Genomic DNA, 27,341 nt, shown 5'->3' with positions numbered 1-27,341 from the left:
ACTAAAAAAATAATCTATATTAGTTCATGTAATTTAATTAGTGGCCCATTAATTCAATCAAGAATATACTATCCATAAATTTTAATTTAGTCAATGACTAGTCCAAATTTCAAAACCTAAAATTGATAGAGAAATCTTATAAAACATGGCATTTTTATTAAATGTTTAATTAGATAATTATGAGAGAAAAAAATTCGAAGAAGCCAAAAAATATATATTAAAAGGATTATTCTAGTCAGGGGCAGATTTTCTTTGGAGTCCATAAGAGTCATAGTATCCCCAGGTAGCGATATTAAATACACATTAATTTGTATAAATTTTATTTATTTCACAATATATATTGATCATTGTAGTGGTCCAGCGGCATTGTTGATTGTTTTGTAATCTAAAAGTGATTCAATAAAACGTACATACTATAAACTAAATATAAAATTTAAAGTTAAATAAAATTTTAATCTTTATAAAATTTTAAAATTATTTAATCAATATAAAATAAAATCACAATTTTTAATTCTTATAAAATTATTTTACAGACGGATTTAGTATACATTCTTTAACTTTTAAATTTTTAATAATATTTTATTATCTCGATCCGACAACTTCAATTCATTTATCATCTCTAATTATGACTTTTATAACCAAACTAGTGAGCTACCGTCTTAAAAACCAAAATTATACAAATAAAAAAAATATATTTATTACACATTAGCGCAATAAAAATAAGAGAGACATGAGAGTTAAATAGTTATTATATCCTTCACTATTTTTTAAGTTTCAATTCTCATTGGCCAATTTAACAGAAAATAATAGCAGGAGACATGAGCATAAATGAAAAGTCGGTTACCATAATTCAAAAACGTTGCCGGAATAAAGCAGAATTTACTATCAATTTAAGAAAAGTAGAGACTAACAAAAATACATTATCTTCCAAAAAATTATTATTAGATCATTAATAGAGGATACAAAAGTAATTGTTATATTTTAAATTTTTAATTGTATTTTATTGCTACAATAGTTACGTAACTCTCGTTTATATAAGTAATTATCCTCTAATTGACTAAAAAAAAACTCCTCTAATTTAAAAAAATTATATTTTATTTTAGAAAGTATTTTAATTTAAAAATATTTCTATTATATCGATCCATCAGAAACATTAACAATATTCATTTTTGGAACAAGAAAACAAGTATTTCATTTGTAAAAATAAAAACTCTATTTGTTTTTTCGAATAAAGATTAAATTAATAATACTACAACATGAAAAATATTAAATTATATTTAATTTACTTACACATTACATAAGTTGTTTATTCATGAAAAAAATTTACATTATTCATTTCTTATTTATGATTGATATAAAAGATATGAGACAAATATTATAATAATACGAGATATATATTTATAATTGATGCTTAAAATACATAAGACAAATATTTATCAGTGATAAATATAAAAAAAAATCACGAGACAAAGATTTATCATTAATAAATAAAAAATATGTGATAAATATTTGTCATTTTATAAGTTATACATAAAAAACAATAAAAATATAGGCGCAATATATATATATATATATATATATATATATATATATATATATATATATATATCCAAAATCACATAATAAATAATTAATTTTTTATACATAAAAAAATACGAGACAAATATTTATCGTTGATAAATATTAAAAAACAATGAGACAAATATTTTTCACCAATACACATATGAACAAAATATAAATATTTAACATTCATAAACATAAAAATTACTAAATAGGTATTTTCGTTGATAAATAAAAGAATATTTTATAAATTTAAATAAGATATAAATAAAATATCAACGACAGTTATCATGCAATAGTAAGGTTTCTTCATTGTAATAAAAAAAATGGACAAACTAACACGGGAATGTTGTATTTTTGAGATTATTAAGTGTAATTTTGTTTACTACAATTTGGAAAGGGTTTTCTAGGAGAAGAAAACAAAGCATACTCTTGACTTTAGGTTTAATTTATTTAATCGCATAAAAACTTCAAAATAATAAGGATCTCTCAAGGTAAAAGCAAAAGTAAAAGGTTTTGATTATACTTTCTAGATAATCATTTGGTCATCTACTCAAAATGCTTCTGTCCAGCCCCTTACTTTAATTCAAAACTATGGGGAAGCAAGAAAAGGTGAAAGGTAAAAGGAACAATCTCTCTTTATAATAATGATGCATGGGGGAAAACGTATAAAAGTAGAAAACAGGATCTATTTTTTACCCTGTACATAAATAAATAGGTTTTTTTTAATAACCCAAATTTAAATAAAAAATTAATATACTTTCATTTAAAAATTATATATTAAATTATTATTAATTTTATTTAGTTTAGAAATTATTATTTATAAATGTGATATTTTTAAGAAAGTTTAAGTTTGCAACGACGAATTCCTTAAAAATTTATTTTTTTAATTAAAAATAAATCGTCTTTTAAAAAAATATACTTCTTACATTTAATTTTTTTAAATTAATAGAATATATATATATATATATATATATATATAATTCATTTAGAAAAAACAACATAAATTCTATAAAAATTAAGTAGATTGACTAGAGTTGTCCGTAACAATTGGACAATATTTTCAAGTATAATCAGTCCATGATTATCTTCTTGTTGTGTTGTTAACACTTTTTCTATAACATTCATTCTAGTTCTACTTAAAAATATTGCTCAAATGTTACAAATAATTTTAATCAATCTACTTAATTTTTATAAAATTTGTATTGTTGTTTTTTATAAAGGAATTATATTAATTATAATTTTTTCGTTAACTTTAAAAAAAATATAGATTTAAGAAGTCTCTTTTTCAAAAGGCAACTTCTTTAATTAAAAAAAAAAAATTCTTAAAAAAATCGTCATTACAAATTTAAATTTATTTTAGGAAATGTTTACACATGACAACTTCTAACTAAGTAAAAAAAAATTAATATATAGTTATCATAATAGTAATTTTATTAAAATTTGGGTTATTAAAAAAAACTCAAATAAATAATATAGCCTCATTTCTTTTCCTTTTGCAGTAACAGTATCTATTATGATTTGGGTTGTACTAAAGACACATGTTAAAACATTTCTATAAATAGTGATTATATTTAAAAAAAATAAAATTTGCATTTTAAAATTTTCAAGAAAGATAAATACACAATTTTATATATAAAATTTTATATTTTTAATACACTAATAAGTAGAGGTTTTTATGATGCAAAAATTAAACTGAATTTGACTATATTAATTATTTGATCCAGTTATTGAAAACTACTTTCATAAAAACTAGTTTATAAATATAAATCAGTTATTTTGGACATGTTTTTTGTTAAAATCGATTTCATATTAGTTTCTCGAGAAAATAATTTATATATTTTTTTGACAAAAAATTTTCAATTTTTTTTATTGAGAAAAATAGATGTGAAAAATTTTGATAAAAATGTTTTCAGAAATAAAAATTTTCAGTTATTTTACATAAAAAAAATAAATTCTTTTGACTTAAATTTTTTGAATTTTTTTTTTGAGAAAAATAAACTTCAAAAAATTTTCAAAAAAAAATCTTAATTAAGGTCAAAAAAAGTTTTAAAATGATTAAATTATTTTTTAAAATTAAATTTAGTTAACTAATTTATTTTAAATATATAATTTAATTCATATACTATTTAATAAGATTGGTTTTTATTTCTGTGCAGTGGAGTCCAAATGATCAATATGTTCAATCAATTATATATTTTACCCATTCCTACTAAAAGTAACTTAAGAGTACCTGTTAATGTTTTCCTAGTACTTATTTATGTTGATAGAAGAATAAGCAACCTGAAGTTGATATGAAAGTACATTTATTTAAATATTAAAAAGAAAAATGGATGTAAGGTGTACAACTAACTTTTTTGATAAATAGTGGTGGTGAAGTTAAATGATGTTCAATCGCAAGGTTCCAAGTAAACAATTTTGCTGCTGAGATGTTCTTGTATAACATTATCCATCCACTTATAAGTGGGGTTGGTCTTCCCTTTAATTTCCTAAAAGATGTCGAATTGATTCATTGTTCTTTCTTTTTCTGGTTCCTTCAGTTGGTACTATTGAATTCTTTTGATAAAGCAATCAAAGCAAATAGGCGGGTCCGAAATACAAGTTTTTCTTTTTCCTCAACTCACAACATTTACTCCAATTACTACATTATTTTTTGTAAATAGTAGTAATACTAATATATGCTCTCATGTGCCGTCACAAAAAGTCGACACGAGCATTTTCAACTCATTTACCCGAATAATATGTCGCATGATAATTGCGTGAATACGAAGTATGAATAAACTCAAAAACAGTTAGTTACAAATAGGACAAGTTGCGTGACTTGACTGCTAATCACCAATTTATTGGTAATAAAGACTTATTTCTTTATACTAAAAGTGGTGTGGAGGATTTTATCAACAAAAAAGAAGGTATGTATGGTGAAGTATATTTTACTCCATCAAATATACTTTACATGGTTTATTTCTTATACACTAAATTAGTAATTATAAACTGGCACGTTATTATTTTAACATTAACTATTTATTTGATGCGAATATTTATTTATTATATTTTTCTTAGCTTCTTATTTTTAAATATTATTTTTGAATTAAGTTCAGTGTAATTTTAAACTGTTTTAAAATTGATTTATAAATATAAATCAGTTTATAGTTAAAATAGATTTTGAACTAGTTTTTTTTTTTTAAAAAAAATAGATATAAAATATTTTAGGACATAAAAAATTTCTTTTGTTTTTTTTTGAATAAAAATTTTGGCAAAAATATTTTTGAGAAAAATAAATATAAAAAATTTGTTGATAAAAAAATTTTCAAAAAAATGTTTCAATTATTTTTCAAAAAAAATATTTTTGAATTTTTTCTCAAAAGTTTTTTAAGAAGAAAATAATTTAAAATATTTTTTGATTTTGTTCAAAAAGAAAAAGTTTCGATATTTTCTATAGTTTTTTCCAAAAAAAAATCTTAGTTGAAGTTAAAAAAGTTTTAAAATTGTTAAACCGATTTTTGAATTAAATTTAGTTAACTAAATTATTTTAATTATGTAGTTCAATTCATGAAACATTTAATTGGTTTGATTTTTATGTGCAATGCAATTCAATTCAATTTATCAATACGGTTTAATTAATCATATATTCTTGCACAACTCTAAACTTACTCCCTTTCAAATAAAATATACAAAAAATAGTATAAAAAATTAAGACAAAATACATCAACTTTTAAATAATTTTTTTACTTATATTTTATTCTATAATAATTGTATATGTGTTTCACTCCAGCACAACATTGATAAATATATTTACTTTTAACTACTTTTATTTTTTAAAATTATTCTCCTTGTCTACTATTAATTAATGTGTTTGTAGAGTTAGTTGAGAATAAATATGAGTTTGAACAAAGCATAAATAAATAGTTAATTTTCCAAGTGTGTCTATATACTACTAGTTTGTTTTTTACGATAAATATTAATTGTTTTTGGACTTTTATTAAAAAAAATTGGTATAATAATTAATGTGTAATTTAATGTGTTAATGTTTTTAAAATAACTTGTATCTACATGTGTTAAATTTAATGTTTCATATTGTAAAAAAAAGTAATAATATTAAAGGATATATTTTGAAAATAATAATAAATGCATTTACTAAATTGAAAAAATACTTATGTTTGAAGACAAGTTTCATTCTTAAATAGTGGTTATAAGTTATAATTAAGAAGAGTGATAATATTTATTTATGGCTGTGTCTAAACAAGTATTTCTATATTTAGTAATTGGTTTATAGGGTGTTATTAATTCAAAAGCTTGATTTTTGTGCATAATTCATTCATAGTCATTCCATCTTATCTGTGTAGTCAGTCCACTTTGAATTAATTTCTCACTCCTTGTCTCTTTCATTATTATTACTCATCTCTGTCAATTACTACCACCCACTAAGCAATAACTAAGTGCTATGGTATCATTGGTTTTTGAAATTCATTTGTTAATGTAACTACTTATTTTGCTTTCTTTTTGAATTCTAAGTTCTGGGTTTTCTTTTTCTGTATTTGTAATAGCAAAATGAGTTTTGAAGAAAAAAATCATGTAACTCAGGAACCTGATGATGTTTCTTGCAGAATAGCAGTTTCTCTTCCTGTTGCTCACAAGGTATTTGTATTTTTGTTTCCAAGACTAGTCTCTATTTGAATTCAACTTTTTTTTAATTCTTCCTTAACTTTACTTTCACCTTCTCTTTGTTTTGGTTCTTTTGAGGTTGATGTTTTGTTGGACTAAGATTTTTAATTTTTTATGTTGCTATTGTAGACATGTTCCACTAACACTCAACAACTTTTATGGTGGTGGAGTTTGTAGCTTTTTGGGGTGTCTTCTTTTGTTGGTCTTAAAATTTTAATATTCTTTATAATTTAAAAAAAAAATAAAATTGAGCTTGATCTATCTTGTTTCATCTACTTTGAATTATGTTGCTGAAAATCTTTTCAGCTTTGTTTGCACTACTGATGTTTGGTAAAAGATATCAGCTAGAAAACCAAACATTAGTAGTTTGTTTTCTGACAGTATATTTGATTATTTGATTTCTATTATATTTGTTAAATATGTCATCATGCAAATATTTAATCTATAAGAATTTATTTTTGCATTGTTCTATTCCTTCATTACATAAATACTATGTCAAAAACTATAGTACCTTTCGGGTGAAGAGGAATGGTAGAATCTGCTTGTTAAGAAGGCAGATAAATTCATTAGGACATTTGTAATAAGTTCAATTGTGTTTTAGTTCAATTTTTAATTACTATTATTCTGTTATATTTCAGTGTCTGCACCACTTATTGTGTTGATTCAATATTGTATTTATAGGATGATGATCCAATGGGGATAACTGAAGAAACTGCGCATGTTCCGCCTCGGAAGAAACAAAATCTTCTCCTTGAAATACCCTCAAGAACACCAGAAGAGTGTTCTCAAGATTTTGTTTCAATCAAAATGCCAATGACACCAAGTCCGACTCCTACTCCCAAAAGAGTGAATTTTCTGGTGAGTTCTCACAGTGTTGACGCACCGATAAATAATTCACCTAGATCTGCAACATCAAAAGGCAAATCATCGATAAGAAACATCCTACCAAAATTGAGCTTCAGGTATAGGACACCAGCAGATATTGAAAAGGCTAATACACCAACTCCAGAAGTTTCGTCTTTGGGCCCTCGAGAAAAGCCTTTAATCTCTAGATCATTGTCCCTTAGTAAGATATTTACTCCTCGGATTAAAAGAACTTCATCATTGCCAGTAGAACATATTGGAATTTCAAACACAGAATCCACTCATGGTGGAAATGGAAGTGTTGGTGGTCCTCTGAGTGTAAGATTTTAAGCAATGCTTTCAATTTCATTTTTTCTAGCTTTGGCTATAACTGTCATTGTTGCTGAACCTTACATTATGAAAATAATGTTACCATCATTTTAATCTATTAGTTTCTTTTGCAGAAAAAAGAGACTCGGCGAAAGATAGCGCGCTCTCTCTCAGTGCCTACCAACAACAAGGACAAAAGCCTAAGGAGGATGAATTCATTTTTTCGTGTCGTTCCTTCTACTCCTCGAGTAAAGGAAATAAATGAATTGTTGAGTGCGTCTCCAACGAAGGATACTGGTATATATCTCTTTATTAACACTGTTATTATGTGCCAAGCATGAATGCATATTAACTTTTAAAATGCATAGTGTTTCTTGTACTATTCCTGGTCAGTAACTCGCTTCAAATGCTTTCTTTGTTCAGAAAATGAAGATGCTGATGACGGTGGTGAAGATATAGCTGAAGAAGAGGCTGTGTGTAGAATCTGTCTGGTTGAACTATGTGAAGGAGGTGAGACCTTCAAGTTGGAATGTAGTTGCAAAGGTGAACTTGCTTTGGCTCACCAAGAATGTGCTATTAAATGGTTTAGTATAAAGGGTAACAAGACTTGTGATGTCTGCAAGGAGGATGTGAAAAACCTTCCTGTCACTCTATTACGGATCCAAAGTGTTCGAAATCGGATTAGTGGAGCAAGTAGATCTCCACTTGAAGATGTAAACGGGTACAAGCATGTTTAATTGTGTTTCAAAAAAGTTTGTACTACTTTTGTATGACAAATATCTTTACTAATAACCAAGTGTTTGACTCAAGTAGTTAATGAGCTTCAGTGAAAGTCAAATCGATTGGGACTATCGAGTTCGAACTCAAACTTTGGCTAGAACAAGCCTTGACTAGATTTTACTTACCTTCCGGCCGAACTTTGGATTTCTATGGTTCCTTTCTCCTAAGAACTGGAAAATTTAGACAAAAAAATTAAGATCTTTACTGATTTCTAATTAATGAACTAGTTATGGATATGTGCCTCAATTAGAAGCTTATGGATATCATAGAATCTTCAAGAATCTTGAACCATGTTATTTGTCTGTTAATTTTATAGGGTTTGGCAGGAAGTTCCAGTGCTTGTCATTGTCAGCATGTTGGCCTACTTTTGTTTTCTTGAGCAACTGTTGGTAAGAATAACATCCTCTATCTATGAACTGTCCAAGTTTTAATTTTATATAGGCTTAGTTATTCTCCTCTTTGCAGGTTGCAAAAATGGGAACTGGTGCAATTGCCATATCTCTTCCATTTTCCTGTGTTCTTGGTCTGCTCTCCTCCATGACATCATCAACCATGGGTAGGTTTGTAAAACATTGATAAATATTATCAAAATACTTTTTCTCAGATTTTTTTATAAAAAAACATTGGGAAAGGGGAAAATTAATATTAATTATAGTGGCATTAATAGTCATTTTACAGCCGTCTCCGAGGATATTTGAACTACGTCCCTTGCGGTTACAAAAGTCAAACTTGTACCATTAAACTGACACCTCATGAGCGCTTATTCTCATAACTCATCATCCATTTTGAATAAATAATGGTGGATCAGTCACAGTCAATTGGCCATGTGTGTAATACATTCACACCCTTGCAGTTGTGTATATCATTAGTTAATATTATGTTGAGGCTTGTTGGATAGTATAAAATGATCTAGCAATTTTCCGGTACATTTAGGATACTGAAATGATTCATATTTTTTTAACAGTTAGCATTGTAGGTTTTTTATTTGTAATCATACTTAATTTTGCTAATTCTAATATTTTCATGATGTTACTGCTAGGTTGGGTTTCACTTATTTATGTCAACACCTGACATTATTTTGTTTAAATATGTGTCCAGTGAAGAGCAGGTTCATATGGATTTATGCATCTTTCCAGTTTGCTATGGTGGTTCTATTCGCACATATATTTTACTCCTTGGTAACCGATTTCTGTGTGAACTATTTTCTTATAACCTGTACTTTTAACTTGAGGAAAATATTGATAATGCTATATTAGCATTCTGATTTCTGACTTATGATATCTGTCAATTGCAGGTTCACGTGCAAGCAGTTCTTTCAGTCCTTCTTGCAACATTTGCTGGTTTTGGTGTGGTGATGAGCGGAAGTTCTATCCTTGTGGAGTTCTTTAGATGGAGAAGAAGATCGCAGGCTCTTCAAGAGCAGCAACATGGCCCTCAACTGATGACACAAGCAGGACAACAACCTCAAACTGTAAACACGCCACGCTCGGACACATCCAACCGCAGTCATCCGGTGGTGCAAGATCTACAAAACTCAAATCAGAGCTAATTTGGTATTTTTGTGCTTCTCATCTATGAAGCACAGACACTATTGGGATTAGGTGTGTCCCCGAGTCTGACACACGTCAGTTTCTGGAACTCCTATGAAATCCATACAACACATGTTAGATACCTTAGAGTCTCCTCAAAGCTAGTGGCTGCAGTTGGTGGCTTTTCATCCGGAACTGGAAGAACTTATTGTGTATAGGGTATGGAGTTTAACCTTTATTACCACACATCTACAAGAGACTTCATTGTATAGGTTATGGTTATAGCTTTCTCTTGGTATGGAGTTTCTGTTTGTTTATTTGAACTAGTGATTATTTCAGCACATCAAAATTGGAAGGATTTTTGCTTTCTTTTTTGTAGTCTCCTTTGAGGCACAGTGATTTTGTTTCGGGTCAAAGTGAAAGTCAAGGATTGAGGAAATGTGTTTGTTATTTTGTTTAATGAGTTTGATCATTGATGAGCATTGTCAAATGCAATGATGTAGTTACTTACATGAAGATGTATTTCCTTGTATTCGACAACTAATACTTTCGATTAAAGTTTATATTAAAGGTAAGTTTGTTGTCTAATACACATGGATACAATACTGGTTATCGATATATATATGCTGACATGATTATTGCCTAATTTATGTTGACATGTAGTGTTCAGCATATTCTACCACCAAGATAAAGAAGATTGTTTTATTCTATTCATGCTGACTTTGAATTGTTGTAAACTTTATCTCTTATACTTTTTCCTTTATCATGGAAAGAATATAAAATATTCTTGTCCGCGCTCCATGATGGCAACTTGGTTTCATCTTTTTGATTTTATACAAATGAATGAAAACCAAAATCTCATGTTTCTTCAAAAGATTTGCTTTAAGAAAATAGAGTTTTATATTTGAAGACAAATGAGTTATGTACTATGGTAGACTATTATATACTAATATTTAAGATATTATCTCATTATTTTTAGTTCATAATTCTCTTTATTTTTATAATTTAAAATATTATCTCGTTCATGGAAATGAAGATTACTATTAACATCTACTTCTAATAGACGACATATATAATTATTAAAGTTTTAAATATTTTTTCGAATATTGGTTCACGATGAACTGTAATCAAAGTTATAATTTCTGTTGAAGACATTTGTTAATGAAGATTACTATTAACGTGTACTTTTAAAAGACGACATATATAATCGTTAAAGTTTTAAATATTTTTTTAAGTATTGGTTCATGGTTAACTGTAATCATGTTATAATTTCTCTTGAAGACATCTGTTTCAGTTGTAAGAATGATTTGATAAAGTTATATGAGTTTAAATAAAAAATTAAAAAGTTTTCTAATAGTAGAAGAGTTATTTCATATATTAGTAGTCCAACAATGAGTACAAAGGTTAACTGTTCGCAATTGCGTACAAAGGTTAACTCTTCGCACTTGCTATGACGTGAGCAACTATATTTCCTTTACTAAAGATTTAAGAAAAATAAAATAAAAGACTCATTGTCAGCTCAAGTATATATTCCTACATTCATGTCATTTTGAGTAATCTTGTAGATCATCATAGTTAAATTGCGCTCAATTGACTTATGAATGTCATATATATTAAGAGGTATAATATTTTTCCTTCATACACATGGAATCTAAGACAATACCAAAAATATTTAGCTTCCAAAAATCGTGGTCTATTTGCATGCATCTTCGCCCCTTCATAAAATTGGGACATACACCAATTGTCATACCTTCGCCTTATCTCAATTGTTGAACACTCCTAGTGTGTATCATTCAAACTTTCTTATTTTTTTCAATTCACACCAATAACTCTCATTATTATCATCATCATTTTCAACAGGAACTCTATCATAAACTCAAACGGTGCTTCTAGTAGAGGTGTTTTAAACTAATCTATCGTGAGTGTGGATAATATTCTTATAGATAGTGATTGTGATATGCCATAACAAAGTCAAGTTCTTCAACATACTTCATTGGATCTATTGTAACAGATGAGGAGAAACTAAGTGGAATAAAGATAAAGGTGCAAGCAAAAATATATGGAGAAAGGATTCTTAGATAAGATGGTTTGCTCTTGTGAGAATGAAGAAGACTTACAAACAATGATATCAAAGTTATTATCGTTAAAGAAATAGTATTTAAAAAACTATGAACAAGTTAATAAAATGATAAGCTTGCACTTTAACATCTTTTTTTACAAAATAAATTCATCACATTTTTAAAAAATCGCGGCTTTCTTTTAGTTTGAATTGTTTGAAAGTTCCCAAAATTGAGGTATGAGATTGCGAATACAAATATTTATTCTTTTATTTTTTTTTCTTCATAAAAATAAGAAGAAAAAAAATGTAAACCATTGATCTATTTGACATTATAATTATATTCATCATTTTTAATTTGATTGAGCTGTAATAAAAAACTTCTATTTCATAAGAAGTGTAACATGATAAAATAAACTAAAACAAACTATGGGCATTGCTTCCTTTGCAAGGATATAAGTTATACTATTCAAAACTATGGACATTGCTTCCTTTGCAAGGATAGAAACTATACTATTCAATTGACGCTTAACACATCTGAAACTATAGTTTAAAAATAAGAAAAAATATGGAGACAATCACCATTGATCATTTCAAAATCAATGGTTAAATACGAAATGTAACATAACAAAATAAAAGGGGACATACTATAGATGGTGCTTCCTTTGCAAGGATAAGAGATACACTATTCGATTGATGCCTAACACAACTTACAATAAAGTTGAGGAAAAGGAAATAATATAGAGACAATCACCAATATCATCTAAAAAACTAAAACATTGATTTTGAAACTTAAACACTTTGAGTCACAATTCAAGAATAACATTAGAATATATTGCATCCACCACTCATTGAAAGGCCTTCAAGATATCCAAAGTTCTCCTTTAGTAGTTAGGAGGTGATGAGAAAAACAGTCAATCCTAGCAATAATAAAGTTACTATAACAATTTTAGCTTCCAATAGGAAACGACATTCAAGAAGAACGAGATAAGTAACTAAAACTCACACATAAGGGGATAAAATCTACCCTTACCTATTACCAATAAGAAAGACGTGACCTAGATGTTATGATAACTAATGATAACTAGTGTTGTGGTAATAATGACATCGTCCCAAAGCTTCTCATTCCTCATACGTCATATGAGTATCCAAGACCAAAAGAATAGAAAATCATACCTCGAGAAAAAAACATCAGCTCCAATTATTTGGGACTAATAATCTATCACAAGTGGGATTGAATCTCTTTTGGATAGGATTTAGGCCCAATTCGCAGTAGTTATTAGGCCTTTGCCCAATCCAACAAAGGTCAAACTCAAGGCGATCAGAAACCTCCAAATTCATCCGAGGCATATAATTTGCGCCTTATTCGTCAGAACCATTTATCGTCCATCAAACGTTTACCTGCATTTCGCGTCGAATTCTTCGCACTAGAATAATTGTCATCACGTCACCAACTCATGGGGAATCCCTATAAATAGAGTCGTGCACCCAAAAAATAGGTACACATTCATTCATTACCTCTTGCTCCTTCCAACTCATACTGACTTGAGCATCAGAGTGCTTGCAAGTACCCCTCCAAGACTCCGATCGTCTCTAGTGGTCATGTGCTGATCAACATCCAACATTTTTTACTATTAGGACAAATGAGTAAAGTTTGCCACAAAGGGAGATCGTCTCTAGTTGAGTTCTAGTAGGTAGGCAACTGTGGCATGCACACTAGAGAAACAACTTAACACCAAGGTTAAATTAATTTTTTGATCCGTTATCTTTTTTTGTTTTAAATTTCGTTTTGATTCGTTAATTAACTTTTGTTCTAGTTTGCTCCTTTAAATATGATTTTGTTAGTCACTTTCGACATTCCCGTTAATTTTAGTGAAAAAAATTTAAGTTAATCTTAAATATCAACTTAGAACCGCTACTAGACTGTCTGAATCATCTATATAAAATTTAAAATTAGGATTTTCAGACACATTTTCTCTTACGCCTTCTCCTCCTAAAGTATAGAGAAAATACAAAAAATAAACACATTAAAAATATCTTATTTGTGGACATTTTTATCCTAGAAACACAGTTATTTTTGGGACTTTCTTTAGAAGAATCATATGTGGTTTTGTTTCTAAATATTTCGTCGTCTCCAATACCATTGCACTTTAACTTAATTTATGTTTGCCAACTAACCATCTCATTCAGAGTTGTTCTTTCAACTTCACGTACATGTTTCAAATCCTATCTATACCTATTTCTATAGATGTTTGTCGTTTTCATTTGTATGACATGTTTAAAAACAATTTAACTTAAATCTAATTTCAACTAGTTTAATTTATATCATTTTTCAATATTTAAGTTATAATAGTAAAAAAAATATACTAATATTATAATAACAATAAAAAAGTAGATTATGCATAATATATCATTAAATATACTAAAATTTAATATTACTACATAACATTGATCAATTAGATTTAAAATATAGGTTTTTTTCTTCATTTGTATCCCTTCTTTTCTAAAAAAAATTAACCAATATACTCTATATTGAAATTTATATATCTAAAATATCATACTTTTTTTGAGAGGTTACATCCCCGCTCTACGGCCATTTGAAAGATTATTTTTTCTCTCCAGATATCGCATCCTCGAACGTGACTATTTATAAACTTTAATTTTTTTTATTTTTTATTTTTTATTTTTTAACTTTTCTGACTTAGGAAGTTATAGATGTCAGGGATGCGACTTCTTATTACAAAAAAAAAAGTCATCTTTCATGTGGTTGCAAACCAGATATTAGGAATATGAATAGGCTAGGTCGTCTGTCAGGGGCATATGGTTTGACTTACTTTATCGTGGTCTGTTTAATAAAAAGACTAGACTTAGTTTTTAAAGTCTATTTATTTAAATAGGTCAAACTCAAACTCATAAAAGAGTCTATTAGGCCGGCATATATGTATTTTATTATTTATTAATTTTATTTATTATTATTATTATCTATTAATAATATTATTTCATATTTTAAATCCTATCAAGTAGGCTATCACTCAAAAGTTGTTCCATATATTTCGTAGCCTTTCCACACCCTCTGGATTCTTTTCTTCTCCTATTATTATATAATTATTATACTTCGTAAGATTTCAATATTTACTAGTTCGAAATTTTTTTATTTTTTTTTATCTTTGTATTCCTTTAATAAAGTTAGCTTTTATAAAATATCTTAATTTTTTTTTAGAAATTCCGTTGAAGTTGTTTTAATTTTAGGTTTTATAAATAAAAATAAATTTTAAATCAAAACAGTATATGTGAATTTATAAAAAAAAATAGTAAAAACAATACATTAAATCCCTTTAGAAGTGTTTCAAAATTGATACTAATATTAATTATATTAGTATTGAATATGTACGAGTTTGATTGAAAGGTAATAATGGGTACGTCTGTTTCAGAAAGAAAAAAAATTCATTCTTTGAAACTAAAAAATATTTTTTTAGGGTTTAAAGGATTGTTTTAATTTTTTTTTAAACTAGTTTGTTAGAAAAATCATTAATTTGATTAAGATTTTAAATAGACTTTCAGATAAGACCAAACTTTTAAAAATACAAAAAAAAAAAAAATTGTAAGTGAGACTCAGATTTTTTTAAGTCTGGTCTAACATATTCCCTCCCCTATCGAAGATATCTCATGAAGTTAAAGAAAAAAATAGAACATTTAATATATAAATTTTATTAATAAAATATATTGATTAATTTGTTTAAAAAAATATATACATTGCACAAATTTCTCAAAATATATCCAATGAAATTCGAATTTTCTAAAAAATTTAACGTTCTCTTTTTTTATGAATTTGCAATTTAATTTTGATTTGAATACCAAACATGTTTCCATATTTTTTTCACAACTATTGACAATTACACGTAATTCATTTAAAAGATTTATTTCATAACTATGTACATCATGATTCTCGGTGAATTGTAACTTTAATTATAATTATTTCAAAAATCATGCATGTAATTAATTGCAATATTTTTTTTTACTGTTGGATGTTTTGTAACATAAATTAAAATTAAACCGCCCAATAGAGAGATGTTTTTATGGAGCAGTGTATTTGTCAACGCAGATTGTGAGAATATGCTCAACATATCATCCATACAAGGACGGTTTCTTCTCAATACTTCTCTTCTACCAAATTTATCTTTTCGAGGTAGCACACTCTTTTCTTCTTCATCTTGTCTTGGTTTGAACATTTTATCAAACATTTGGTGGGTCAATAAATTAAATAAATTTCGCTGTCTTTAACCTTTTTTTACATAAGCCCACTTTAGTTTCTTGCTTAAAAATGCTTCCTTGGATGACATTCAGCAATAAAAATGTTTACTTTATATGGTATTTGTACTTTTGATGGTCAATTTTATACCAAATTTAGTTCTACACGTTGAAGTTTGAGATGAGCCTTTGTTAATTGTCATTAGTGTGTAATAATGGAGATGTATTGTCCTTGTAAATTATACATCGACATCCAATGAAAACTCGTGTTATTGTCACGTGAGTCTACTTTGTAACCACTATCTGGAAATATCCGCAAAATGGTGCATTCTTATTAGACTTTAGTGTAAAACTGGTTTACATTGACAATGCATGTTTCCTATTCTCTTGCCGTTAATGTTATTGTTGGGTTTTTGTCGATAGCATTGATTGAACCAATGTTACTATTATTTCAGGGGTGTGTAGGTTGGCGCTTGGTCGACGTTTGCAACAGAGTCAAGGGATTAGAAGAAGGGGTTTCTCCAAAAACATGGCTTGGAGTATGGATAGATGTGAGTTGGGTCTTGAAGTCAAGATTGGGGTTGTTCATCCTGCAACCGATGCTTATGCTGCAGAGGCAGTTGAAGCTTTGAAAGCTGGGAAGGTCATTGCTGTTCCCACTGATACACTATATGGATTTGCTTGTGATGCTTGGTATACTTCATTTTTTGTTTCTGGCATCTAGTTTTTTCATATATCTTTGTATCTTATATTTTTCAGGAATAGCTTAATACAGTTTCTGTTTCTTGTGTTCAAAAACTTGTTTAAGTGGTCATTTGACGTACTTCCTACCATGCACTGATAATGGGTATCCAGCCATCTGGTGTAATGAATTAGGCACTGAAGTACTTAAGTAAATGACAATCTAGGAGGGAATAACATACCAAAATAATATTTGATAATCACTAAAAATCGAAACAAAACAGTAGCAATGTGCAACATACGGCAGAAAAGCTTTACGTAGTTACATTAACTTCTGGTATAGTTGAACAGTAGACTGCTATAGGACACCAACAAGCATTAGCGTGTAGCAGCAACGGTACACCCAAACCTATAGACTTCTCAACATAGAATTTACAAGGTCAATGGCACCATGCAGAAAGAGTTGTGGAAATCAATGGTTGAGCTATCTGCAGATTTTGTTAATAAACCCTTGCCAACAGCATTGGTGAGGTCGAAGAGAATATTTTTGCTGTAAGAAGGTGATTTTATGAAGTAGTTAAGAATATCTATAAACTAAATGATTTTCCTTGAGCGAGTTGAGTGAATCCAAACTTCGGTACACATTTTAAGCTACTCTGCTCAATGGACAGGAAGTGGTTGTTATTGTTAAAGTTTGACAGTATGGCATCAAGACAGTCATAAACTTGAAGTTTGCTTGTAATATCCATTGGGATATATGGATATAAAGGTCAATGAAGGCTTTAAAATGATTTTGTTACCTACATTTTTCAATGCTTTAAAATTCTGAAGTCAATTGTTGACTAAACCATTTAGGGAGGTTTACGATGTATATACTATTTTTGAGCAGACTATCAAAAAGTGATTTGCAAGTTTTTCTTGCACAGAGAATTACATGGGCTCCAATTGGTTTATAAAACTAGTGTCCAAAATCTCATTTGCACTGCACCGCTATCATATACTTAGACCTATTATTCTTATTATTCAGTCGCTGTCTGAATGATTAGTAATTGTTTGTTACTTTTGGGGCATGTTGGCAGCTCATTGGAAGCAGTTAACAGGATTTACGATATTAAGGGCCGTAAACATACAAGCCCGCTAGCTATTTGTGTTGGTGACGTAGCAGATATAGACCGTTTTGCCGTCACTGATCATTTACCTCGTGGTCTCCTTGATGACCTACTACCAGGGCCTGTTACAGTTGTACTACAACGAGGTTTGTATGTCATATTTGTATTTATTGTATGTAATGGAGTATAAAACTTATGATAGTACTTAGACAATATATTTAAATCAATTAATTCACAAAATTTGTTTAAAGCAATGATAGTCTTGTATCTACATTCCCTTTGTATGTCTGATTGTGTGCTTGGATATTACAGGCGAGTCTAGTGCTCTTGAACAAAGTTTGAACCCAGGATTTGATAGTATAGGAGTTAGAGTGCCTGATTGCAATTTCATCCGGAACATTGCCCGTGGTTCAAGAACTGCTGTGGCCCTTACCAGCGCAAACCTTAGTGGACAACCAAGTAGTGTTTGTGTCAAAGATTTCGATAAACTATGGGAACACTGTGCTTCTGTTTATGATGGTGGTTTGCTTCCATCAGGTCGTGCGGGTTCAACAGTTGTGGATCTCACTATACCACACAAATACAAGATACTTAGACCTGGAAGGTAAGCTTGGCTAAACTTCTTTTTATTGCATTATTTAAAATTAAAACATAGACTGTACTGTTATGCCATGCAGATGCTAAAATACCTTTCTGTTACATAATCTTCTTTTATTATATAGGAAGGAAGTGGTGGGATTTTTATCTTTTGATATTTCAATTTTTACCATGGATATCTAAAAATGAATGATACAAGATTCATCTCCCACTAAGGTGACCTTGCCTGTGCAAAATGCATATGAAATAATGAAACAGTTATTATAATTTCCGTTTGAATCCTTTGAAGTGATAAAAAAAGTGGCTCAAAAGTCAAAATTACACATTGTGAGCCGTATGATAGAAGAATATCTATAGAATGAGGTTACTTGTTTGAGAGAAACCAGTTCTTGGATTACTACACATTTGATATTATATAAATATGAATTTTATGTTGCATAAAAATGCATTGATATTTGATAGTGTTCTTGTTCACCTGCTATTTGCAGTGCAAGGGAAGAGACAGTTGCCATCTTGGAGAAGTATTCTTTTTTCGAGACAGTGTGACTGCTTTAATTAGTTGTGATCCGTCTGCAGTTCCACGTTCTAGGCGAAAATGTTTCACATGCAAAAACCAATTCTTTTGCTTATGACCTTGTGAGGAACTATCTACAAGCTAATTTATTTCCATTAACTGTGTATAACATATGTACTATAAATCGAGCCATGATAAATTTCTTCTCCATTATCGCATGTCTTTTTTATTTCTACCTGTAAGGGATTTATGTAGGTTTCTGAAAAATAAGTGAACCACCCAACCAGACCTATGTATATGATAATTAATTTATGTGGCTTGTCATATCAGTTTATGAAACTATATTCCTTGCACTCATCATATATAGGTAATTGCTGTTCTCGGGTTTCTGGTTTCTGATCTAATATCGAAAGCTTACAAAAAGTGGTTAGTGAAGACATTTTCATATGAGGAAGCTTTAGATTTTGTCTTCACTACCTATGTTCAAATCCAAAATCAAACCTGCAAAGTTTTCTGCACAATCCTATTGCTTAGAGTGGATTTGATTTTTAATTTGGTAGAGAACTTGAGCTCATGAGCTTTTGGAAATTGAGGGTTCTGAATCTTGTGATCAATTGATCTTTCTTCAACTTTGTTCTAACCAAGAATTTAATGTTTAAATGGGTGGCCAGTATGTTAGTTGCCATTCATGTGGTTGGGGAAAAGTTAATAGATTCACCAACTATTTGTTAAAGGTTGGCTAGGAAACTACAACAACAACTCAAGCTCACTTTTGAATTGATGGCTTTATCTTTGACAATGTTTTCGTGGTTGTTCATGACATAGTTCTTGTATGAGAGTTTATTATTGTCTCCTCTAGACAATTTCTTCTTCTTATCCTTTTCTCACGTGCTTCAAGGGAGTATTGTTACAGAAAATTAATATAGGTGTTTTTTTAGTTTGTTATTTATTTATTTGTGAGTGAAAAATGTTTTAGAATATCCTATTAAATCACTTTGTAAATGTTTCAACTATATAACTAGGTCAATTATCTTGACAAAAACAACTCACATTTCAACAAATTTATCTTCTCTCAACATGCACTTGAACTTATTCATTTGTTGAGTTCTTTAGTATTGAGAATTGAATTTTACTGGAGTCATTCATAGTATCCGAACTTCTTGTATCACGTTCTTGAGAGTGAGTTAATTATAGCAACTTGAAACAAAACGATGATGAAACACCACATGCTTGGAGTAGTGGAGAAACAATTCTGTTTTTTGTTAATAGAGTTAAAAGGAATTTTAAAAAATGACAATGGTGTACATTTTGGGATTTAAAGGAGCAATTTGAGAAAAACATTTTAAAAGACCAAACTAAAAAATGAATTAAATTTAAATTTAGTCAACAATTTAATGCGGCAAAATTTTGACTTAATATTGGATCTCATTGTAAAATAAATTTTTGCACATGGAGATTATATTTTCACGTGAATATAATCAAAATTACTTAATTGCGTCAAAAATTAATCAAAATTACTTAATTATGATTTAAAGTGGAATTTTGTTTACGACCAGAGTTTATCAGTGATGACTGAGTACGGTAGTACAATTTGTAACGAAGTATATTGTAAATACTATGACTTTCAAGTTAGTAAAAATTGGAGAGAGTGAGAGTATTTTAAATAAGAATGAAATATGTATCTCTTAAGGATTTAAATTATAGACCGCATCACGCACGCGATGTAGCTGCAATAATTGCGGTTGTGACATTGGCCACAGTACACAAATCCACAATTGCATTAGATTGCAATTGCATTGTGATCTCAATTAATAATAAAAATCACAATTGGGGTTTCATAAACCTCCCATTAGAGAATATCTATTGAAATATTCACTCACCTCAAGGTGCCACTGCTACAATTCACTTCAATAGAGTTTTTTTTCTATATTCATATGAAATCCATGGGTGTTTTAGGGTTTGTCCATTTTGTCACTTGTGTATCAAACTGATTATACATATTTCTTTGCTAGCTTAATTAACATATATCTTGTGTTGAACTAGTGAGTTATTAATATTTTTGCGGTTTCTAAAAAAAACCATGTAATGTATGTTATAAAAAGTAAATGTTAATGATAAAGAATCATTTTAGTCTCTAAAATATTGTGGCACTCAATTTAGTGCATAATTGTTTTTACAAATAGTGCGTCAAAAGTATTAACTGAAAATACATTAGGTTGACAAAAATTTAAATACACAAAATAGTCACTGAGCGAGGAAGTGAGGAATTAATATGGCCTAATTTTATAATTATGTGAAACTAAACTGGGAGTATGAGATATTATTTGGGTATACAGATATTATTTGGGCTTATTATTAGGTAATATAAAAGATTGTTATTTGGTGTTTATCCCTTTAGTTGTTATTATTAGGTAATATAAATATCATTTTGAATGTAATTAACTATTTTTTAATTGTATCATCTAATTAAATAATATTATATCACTCTCAAGTCATCATTAATAAAATAATTATTTTTTACAACCGTCAATGTAAATAATAACTAGTATTATTAAAATTATTATTTTAAAATAATAAATATTAATAATTAGTTGTTAAATTTATTATTTTGTTAGAGAGATAAATTGAATTCATCATTTCTTTATTTCTTTGTCAGATCAACTCTTCTAAACCATCCATCTATATTAATATTGTTAATAAAATTAATAATATACTATATTTATTTTATTTATATTTACATAAAATAACTTAATATTACATTCACAATAGAAAGTGAATATTTATAATTTTTGTTTTTAAATTATAATTTAATTAACAAATATCGATATTATTAAATTCTATATTATGTTATGAATTTAAATCTATATCAATTATGCGAATTTATAATAATAATTATATTATTTACCAATGTAACGGTTTCTACACCAAATTTCAATAAAAATTTAATATTTTGCAGTTAACTTTACATTGCAATCTCAAAGTGAACATGCATAATAATTTCATACCAAGTCTTACAGGATGTGAGTATAAAATATCTCTATTTTATTTTATTTTGATAAATTTACATGCATCTTTAGGTAATAATTATTACTTCTTCTATAAATAAAAAACTACTACTATTGAAAAGTGTCTATATTTATTGAATTCAAATACAAATGCTAATTAATCTACCCACATTTGATTTGATGTTATTACTTCAAAAACAACCTTAAATTAATTCCTTAATGGTGCAAGAAGGAGAAAATTACCATTTAATTAAGGGTAAGTTAGTAAATATAAATTTTTTATATGAAATAAATAGATTAAATATAAAAAATATAAAAAATAAATTATTTAATTGATTATTTAACTTTTTATGTATTAGTTTTTTATATTTATAAAAATTATAATGTTGAATTATTTTTAATTATAATCTTATTTCAATTATTTTTAGTTATAGATTTTTAAATTAATATTATAAATTTTATTTTCAATCATACAAAAAATAATATAATAAATTGATGTGATTTTATAATATAGATTAAAATAATTTTACTGTTTAATTTCAACAACTCTAAAATTTATTCCACTCTCATGTACTCATGATTATTACAATCAAAATTTATTCTAAGTTACTTTATTGAAAAAATTATGAGAATTTTGAATTTTTATTTTGTTGATTTGAAATTAAATTTATTAGTGTAAAAATTAGTTTATTATTTTCATTTAACTCAAAGGAATGTAAAATACATTTTATTAAATAAATATTAAAATAAAAATTTGATATATTTAATTTAATAAGATGTATCACCAACTCAAATATCCATTTTGTCATATATCATCAAGGACTAAGGAGGAGAAAAAAAAGTTATATAGTTTTGGCTATAATTGGATAGAGTCCTGAATTTATTAAAGCATGTACAGTGGTGAAATTAAAATACATTATGACGTAAATAAATCCAGACCCTAGAGTAGTTAAAATTTCAAGACTAGAATGAATAAATTTCCACAGTCTAGTTTGACTGAGAATTCGGAAAGAAAATTGCAACCTTTAACAGTTTCAAATCTTAAAAACCCTGTCGCAATCGTTCAGAGATTATGAAAAATAAATAATAATAAAATTAAGGGACAAAATAGTATGATGAATGAATGCTAAATACTAAATTGTAGTATAACCTGTAGCAAAAACTCAACTAATGCAAATCAAAGCATATAAAGCCATCGAAGTTTCTAGAGAAGTTCTGTTCTTGCTGCGTATCCATACTCAGACCTCTGAATGTTTTCTCGACGCTTCTTCATCACTATCGCTCCCAATGCAACCACGCTTACTCCTGCGATTACTCCAACCGCTATCCCTGCCTTTTTGCCAGAACTCATTCCTCCTTCTGTTGATTTTTCGCCTCTATCGCCGACGCCGGTGTGGTTAACTCCGGTATCAGCCGCCTCATCTGGAGACGGAGAAGGAGAAGGTGAGTTCTCAGGTGAAGGTGCTGGTGGCGAATCAGGATGAGGAGGCGTCGCCGGAGATGGAGATGGCGGTGAACTTGCCGGAGAAGAGTTCGAAACAGGAGTAGGAGAAGGAGAAGAAGAAGGAGATTTAACGGATGAATGCGGCGTCGGAGCCGGCGAATCAGCGGATGAAGCGATGTTGACTAGTAAAGAAAGGAGGAGAAGAATTGAGAATCTTGCAACAGCTTGATTCGCCATTGATTTGAGATGAAGAAGGTGAGAAAGCGTGAATTTGAATCGAAGAAGTTTGGATCTAGAATTGAATTGAAATGACGGTGACGAATGGATGAGAAGAAGAATAAAAACGGCGTCTACGTCAAACCGTTTGAACGGAACGGAAAAAACTATAAAATGGATCTGAAAAAGAGGCGATAGTAAGACAGCAATGATAGTGGGGTTTTTAAAAGGGGGAGACCTCGATACTCGGATGAATGGAGGGTCATGATTGGATTGAAATCTTAATGAGGGGCCACTGATGTAAGACACGTGGATAGCGTATTGATTTTTGGAAAAGTAACGATAATGTATAGTGGAAAAGTTGGAAGTTTCGTGACGAAGTGAACGTCAAATGGGAAATTGGAAATTGGAAATGGGAAATGGGAAGCACTTGTTCTTTTGCAGCTTGATACAGCTCTCACTAATTAATTACCAAACTTGTGTTTGGGAATGCAATTAGTGATTTTATAGTGGAAAATTCATGTGAGATTAAAGTTACATATTATAGTTTTTAGATTTTACCATAAAAATTACATTAGAATCGATAATTGATGAGTTATCGTGTTTCTAAATGATATTTTTATGTTTGGAGTTGATTGATTTTATAAGTGTAAATTTGATTTCAAATAAAATTAATTTTACCTTTATAATTTATATTAACTTTTAATGTGATTTTGAATTTTTTAATATAATTTTTATAATTAAAATTTATTATTCGGTTTATTTTTATATAATTATATTTAAATATAAATTATTTTTATATTTTATTTATTTAAAAAAAATTAATTTTACAAAATCTATTTTTATTTCTGTAGAAGCAAACATGCATACTTTTTCTCCTCTCTCAAATATAAAAATAAAAAATACAGGAAAAAAGATATTACACTTTTAAAAGAAAAACATGTTACTCTCAATATTTAACACGGTAAGAAAGATTGTCCAAAAAAATATACAGTAAGAAAGATATTACACTTTTATGTTTATTAATTATTTATATAATTTTTATACTCCAAATTTATCAGGGATTATTGTTTTCCTAAAATTTATTTTTTTCCATATCCTAAAATTTAGGGATTAATCGCTAAGTGTAATTTTGGAAAAATTTGTTCTAACTCATTTGAATGTACATCTTTTACATATAGGATTAATTTTTTATAACTAGAAGTAAAAATATTTAATGTAGTAATATAAGAAGAAATACTTATTAGCGTGAAACAAAATTATTTCACGAAGTAGGTGGCAACGTTTCAGTTTCAATCATTCAACGAATTTCTTCATTGACTAATGTGTCATGTATTCCACCAAATTCAGGAATAGCATGCCTAAATTAAATCATTTCAAGTATTTTGCATTTCTCAACTAAACAAATAGAAAGTAGGCTAACACACAAAGGTTGTATTTTGCATTTCTCAACTAAACAAATAGAAAGTAGGCTAACACACAAAGGTTAAAAAGGACATTTGAATAGTTTCGGATGTTCCTAAAAGTCGCATTCATAATATAAAGGCTAAATTACATTTGTGGTCCTTTAATTTAATTTCAGGTAACGTTTTAGTCCTTTATCTTTTTTTTTTTCCCGACTTGGTCCTTTATTTTAATTTTAAGTGACAATTTGATATTTTATGTTTTAAAATTTCAACAATATTATCCTTTTTTATACAAAAATTCAAAAAAAAAATTCAATCAAAACTCATAAAATTAATTATATTCTTCAATATAATACAAATTTCATCAAATTCGTAACGCAAATCTTCAAATAAACTCATATTTTCATACTTTATTTGATATTGTTAGGAATAAAGGACTAAATCGGAAAAAAAAAAAGATAAAGGACTAAAACGTTACCTGAGATTAAGTTAAAGGACCACAAATGTAATTTAGCCTAATATAAATTATAGCGTTGTTGTATAAATATATAATTAAGAAAACTATATTTTTAAGAGATGCATTTAAGCACAAAAAATTTGGTTTGCATCTGATTTTAAACGTAACTTTCACCAATTTAAAGGACATACTTATCTTTTATCAATTGGTTTGAGCGTGTAGTCAAAAATAATTTGAAATTGGCAAAATAAGTTGAACTTAAACTACATATATTTCGACTTGTTTAGTTGATGAGTTGTTCAATTATGTGTGTATGTATATAATTGATTTATTGATTAGTATTAGTATTGTCGGCTAATATTATCATTGATTATTTATCACTAGTTCTATTTATCTCAATTGTTAGTTAAATATGTTGTGATAGTTAGACTTTTATGATACAATTTTGTGTTGCTAATATTTCAATGAAAAATACTTACAACTAATAATAATTATGTAAAGTATAATAGAACTTTTTTATAGACGTAATTTATATTAATATTTTTCAATTAAACAATTATTTTATCTAAAGAATAATATTAAAATGTCAAATATCTAATTTGTTTTTGAATTATGTGATTTAAGTTAACAAGTTGTTCACGAACTTAAATCGGATTGAGTTTGATTAAAAAAAATATTTGAATTGAACTCGAACTAATTTTTACGTTGAACTAATTCTTATTGTATTAAATCAGGTTAAATTCAACTCGACTCATTTTCAATCATATTTTCTACATGAATGTATGTGATGGAGTTTAGTCGGTATTTTGATATATTAATTGTTATTTTAATTTCTAATGTTTTTAGAATCTTCTTAAGATCCTTATGGATGGTTGCCTTATGATGCTGACATGTGTGACTATTGTTTAATTTCCTTGATTAATTTGATAAATCGATGAATTATGAAGTGAATCTTGATGATGAATTAGAATTAATGACCTCTTTCTTTCAAATAAGAAAATAGAACTAGAAGAAACAGATTGCTGGAGTTTTGCAGCAAATGAACAAAACTAAGAATTGTAATGCTAAATTGAACACATACAATTGTTAACTCAATTCAAAGTGAAAACTCTTACATTTGAGGGACAAAATCTGTTACGCCTGCGTAAATATATATATATATAATAATAATAATAATAATAATAATAATAATAATAATAATAATAATAATAATAATAATATTAATATTAATAATAATTAAATAAAACAAAACCCTTGCCACCTCATCCCATTTTTCCCAATTCCTCTTTCTCTCTTCCTCTCGGCAGACATCAACCCCTCCCCCTCCTTCATTTTTTGTTTTCCTTCCTTCTTTTCTTCCCTTCTCCTTCTTCTCACTCTATTACTCAAACCCTCAATCCTTAAAGGAGGTTTAACATCCCCACAAGCTTAATTTCTCAAACTCCTACAAATTCTTTTGGTTGAGATTTTTGGGTTAGGGTTTGTGTTCTAAGGAAGGAAAAAGGGTACCCATCTCTTGAAAGTGGTTTATTGAGACTCATTGAGGTAAATGCACAACTCTAATCCTAGTATGAATTCATAGAAAAATGTAGTTTTGAGTAAAAATCTTATTTCGTGTTTAGAGTATATTTAAATGATGCTGATAGTTTTCTAGAGGTAGTTAAACTTTAGAATAAATTTCTCTAAAGTTTTGGAAATATTTTTATACTCAGATTTGTCAACTGAGACCTTGCCGGCTACTCTGAGAGTTGTTGGAGAGCAAACTTAGACGATTCTCCATAACAGTGAGTTGACGACGATCATCGTCATATATTTTTATACTGCTATTATTATTATTTTACTTGTTTTCTATATTAAAGTATTTATTGAAAAATTTGGGAAACACAACCTTTGAATTTTATCTC

General features: G+C 28.2%; 3 protein-coding genes and 1 long non-coding RNA gene across 6 annotated transcripts in view; 3 read left to right on the top strand and 1 right to left on the bottom strand.

Annotated features, from left to right (window-relative positions):
* Nucleotides 1-5,817: 5,817 nt before the first annotated feature.
* LOC101511463 (uncharacterized) lies at nt 5,818-10,294 on the top strand. 2 transcript variants are annotated; one of them, XM_004505930.4, is made up of 9 exons: nt 5,818-6,004; nt 6,105-6,195; nt 6,904-7,404; nt 7,530-7,692; nt 7,819-8,116; nt 8,492-8,564; nt 8,641-8,731; nt 9,274-9,353; nt 9,470-10,294. In XM_004505930.4, the coding sequence occupies exons 2-9, from the start codon at nt 6,109-6,111 to the stop codon at nt 9,722-9,724; spliced, it is 1,548 nt and encodes a 515-aa protein (XP_004505987.1). In that variant the 5' UTR covers nt 5,818-6,004; nt 6,105-6,108; the 3' UTR covers nt 9,725-10,294. The 2 variants fall into 2 exon arrangements, with proteins under 2 accessions (XP_004505987.1, XP_004505986.1); XM_004505929.4 differs by having other exon boundaries at nt 5,818-6,195.
* Nucleotides 10,295-15,763: 5,469 nt separating this feature from the next.
* LOC101512010 (uncharacterized) lies at nt 15,764-19,251 on the top strand. Of its 2 annotated transcripts, none has more exons than XM_004505931.4 (5): nt 15,764-15,946; nt 16,464-16,701; nt 17,769-17,944; nt 18,111-18,402; nt 18,884-19,251. In XM_004505931.4, exons 1-5 carry the CDS (start codon nt 15,829-15,831, stop codon nt 18,939-18,941), a joined length of 882 nt encoding a protein of 293 aa, XP_004505988.1. In that variant the 5' UTR covers nt 15,764-15,828; the 3' UTR covers nt 18,942-19,251. The 2 variants fall into 2 exon arrangements, with proteins under 2 accessions (XP_004505988.1, XP_073225845.1); XM_073369744.1 differs by lacking the exon at nt 15,764-15,946 and adding an exon at nt 15,982-16,004.
* A 3,609-nt stretch (nt 19,252-22,860) lies between these two features.
* Nucleotides 22,861-23,783, bottom strand: LOC101512333 (uncharacterized). Its single transcript, XM_004505932.4, has one exon. The coding sequence runs from the start codon at nt 23,593-23,595 to the stop codon at nt 23,119-23,121; it is 477 nt and encodes a 158-aa protein (XP_004505989.1). The 5' UTR covers nt 23,596-23,783; the 3' UTR covers nt 22,861-23,118.
* A 2,900-nt stretch (nt 23,784-26,683) lies between these two features.
* Nucleotides 26,684-27,341, top strand: part of LOC140920966 (uncharacterized) — a 5,797-nt gene continuing 5,139 nt past the window's right edge. The window contains exons 1-2 of the long non-coding RNA XR_012163755.1: nt 26,684-26,982; nt 27,150-27,221. This is a non-coding gene — a long non-coding RNA (uncharacterized lncRNA). The remainder of the gene's footprint in view (nt 26,983-27,149; nt 27,222-27,341) is intronic.

This window comes from Cicer arietinum, chromosome 6 (assembly GCF_000331145.2).
Source record: "Cicer arietinum cultivar CDC Frontier isolate Library 1 chromosome 6, Cicar.CDCFrontier_v2.0, whole genome shotgun sequence".
NCBI lineage: Eukaryota > Viridiplantae > Streptophyta > Magnoliopsida > Fabales > Fabaceae > Cicer > Cicer arietinum.
Note: the sequence above shows the minus strand (reverse complement) of the source record. Positions and strands in the feature narration are given on the sequence as shown.

Bases quoted from the DNA above. Each gene is read 5' to 3' on its own strand.
- LOC101512010 (XM_004505931.4), top strand. From the start codon at position 15,829: ATGTTTTTATGGAGCAGTGTATTTGTCAACGCAGATTGTGAGAATATG. The intron at 15,947-16,463 runs GTAGCACACTCT...CTATTATTTCAG, and splicing joins ACCAAATTTATCTTTTCGAG to GGGTGTGTAGGTTGGCGCTT. The intron at 16,702-17,768 runs GTATACTTCATT...GCATGTTGGCAG, and splicing joins GGATTTGCTTGTGATGCTTG to CTCATTGGAAGCAGTTAACA.
- LOC101511463 (XM_004505930.4), top strand. From the start codon at position 6,109: ATGAGTTTTGAAGAAAAAAATCATGTAACTCAGGAACCTGATGATGTT. The intron at 6,196-6,903 runs GTATTTGTATTT...TTGTATTTATAG, and splicing joins CTCTTCCTGTTGCTCACAAG to GATGATGATCCAATGGGGAT. The intron at 8,117-8,491 runs GTACAAGCATGT...TTAATTTTATAG, and splicing joins CCACTTGAAGATGTAAACGG to GGTTTGGCAGGAAGTTCCAG.
- LOC101512333 (XM_004505932.4), bottom strand. From the start codon at position 23,595: ATGGCGAATCAAGCTGTTGCAAGATTCTCAATTCTTCTCCTCCTTTCT.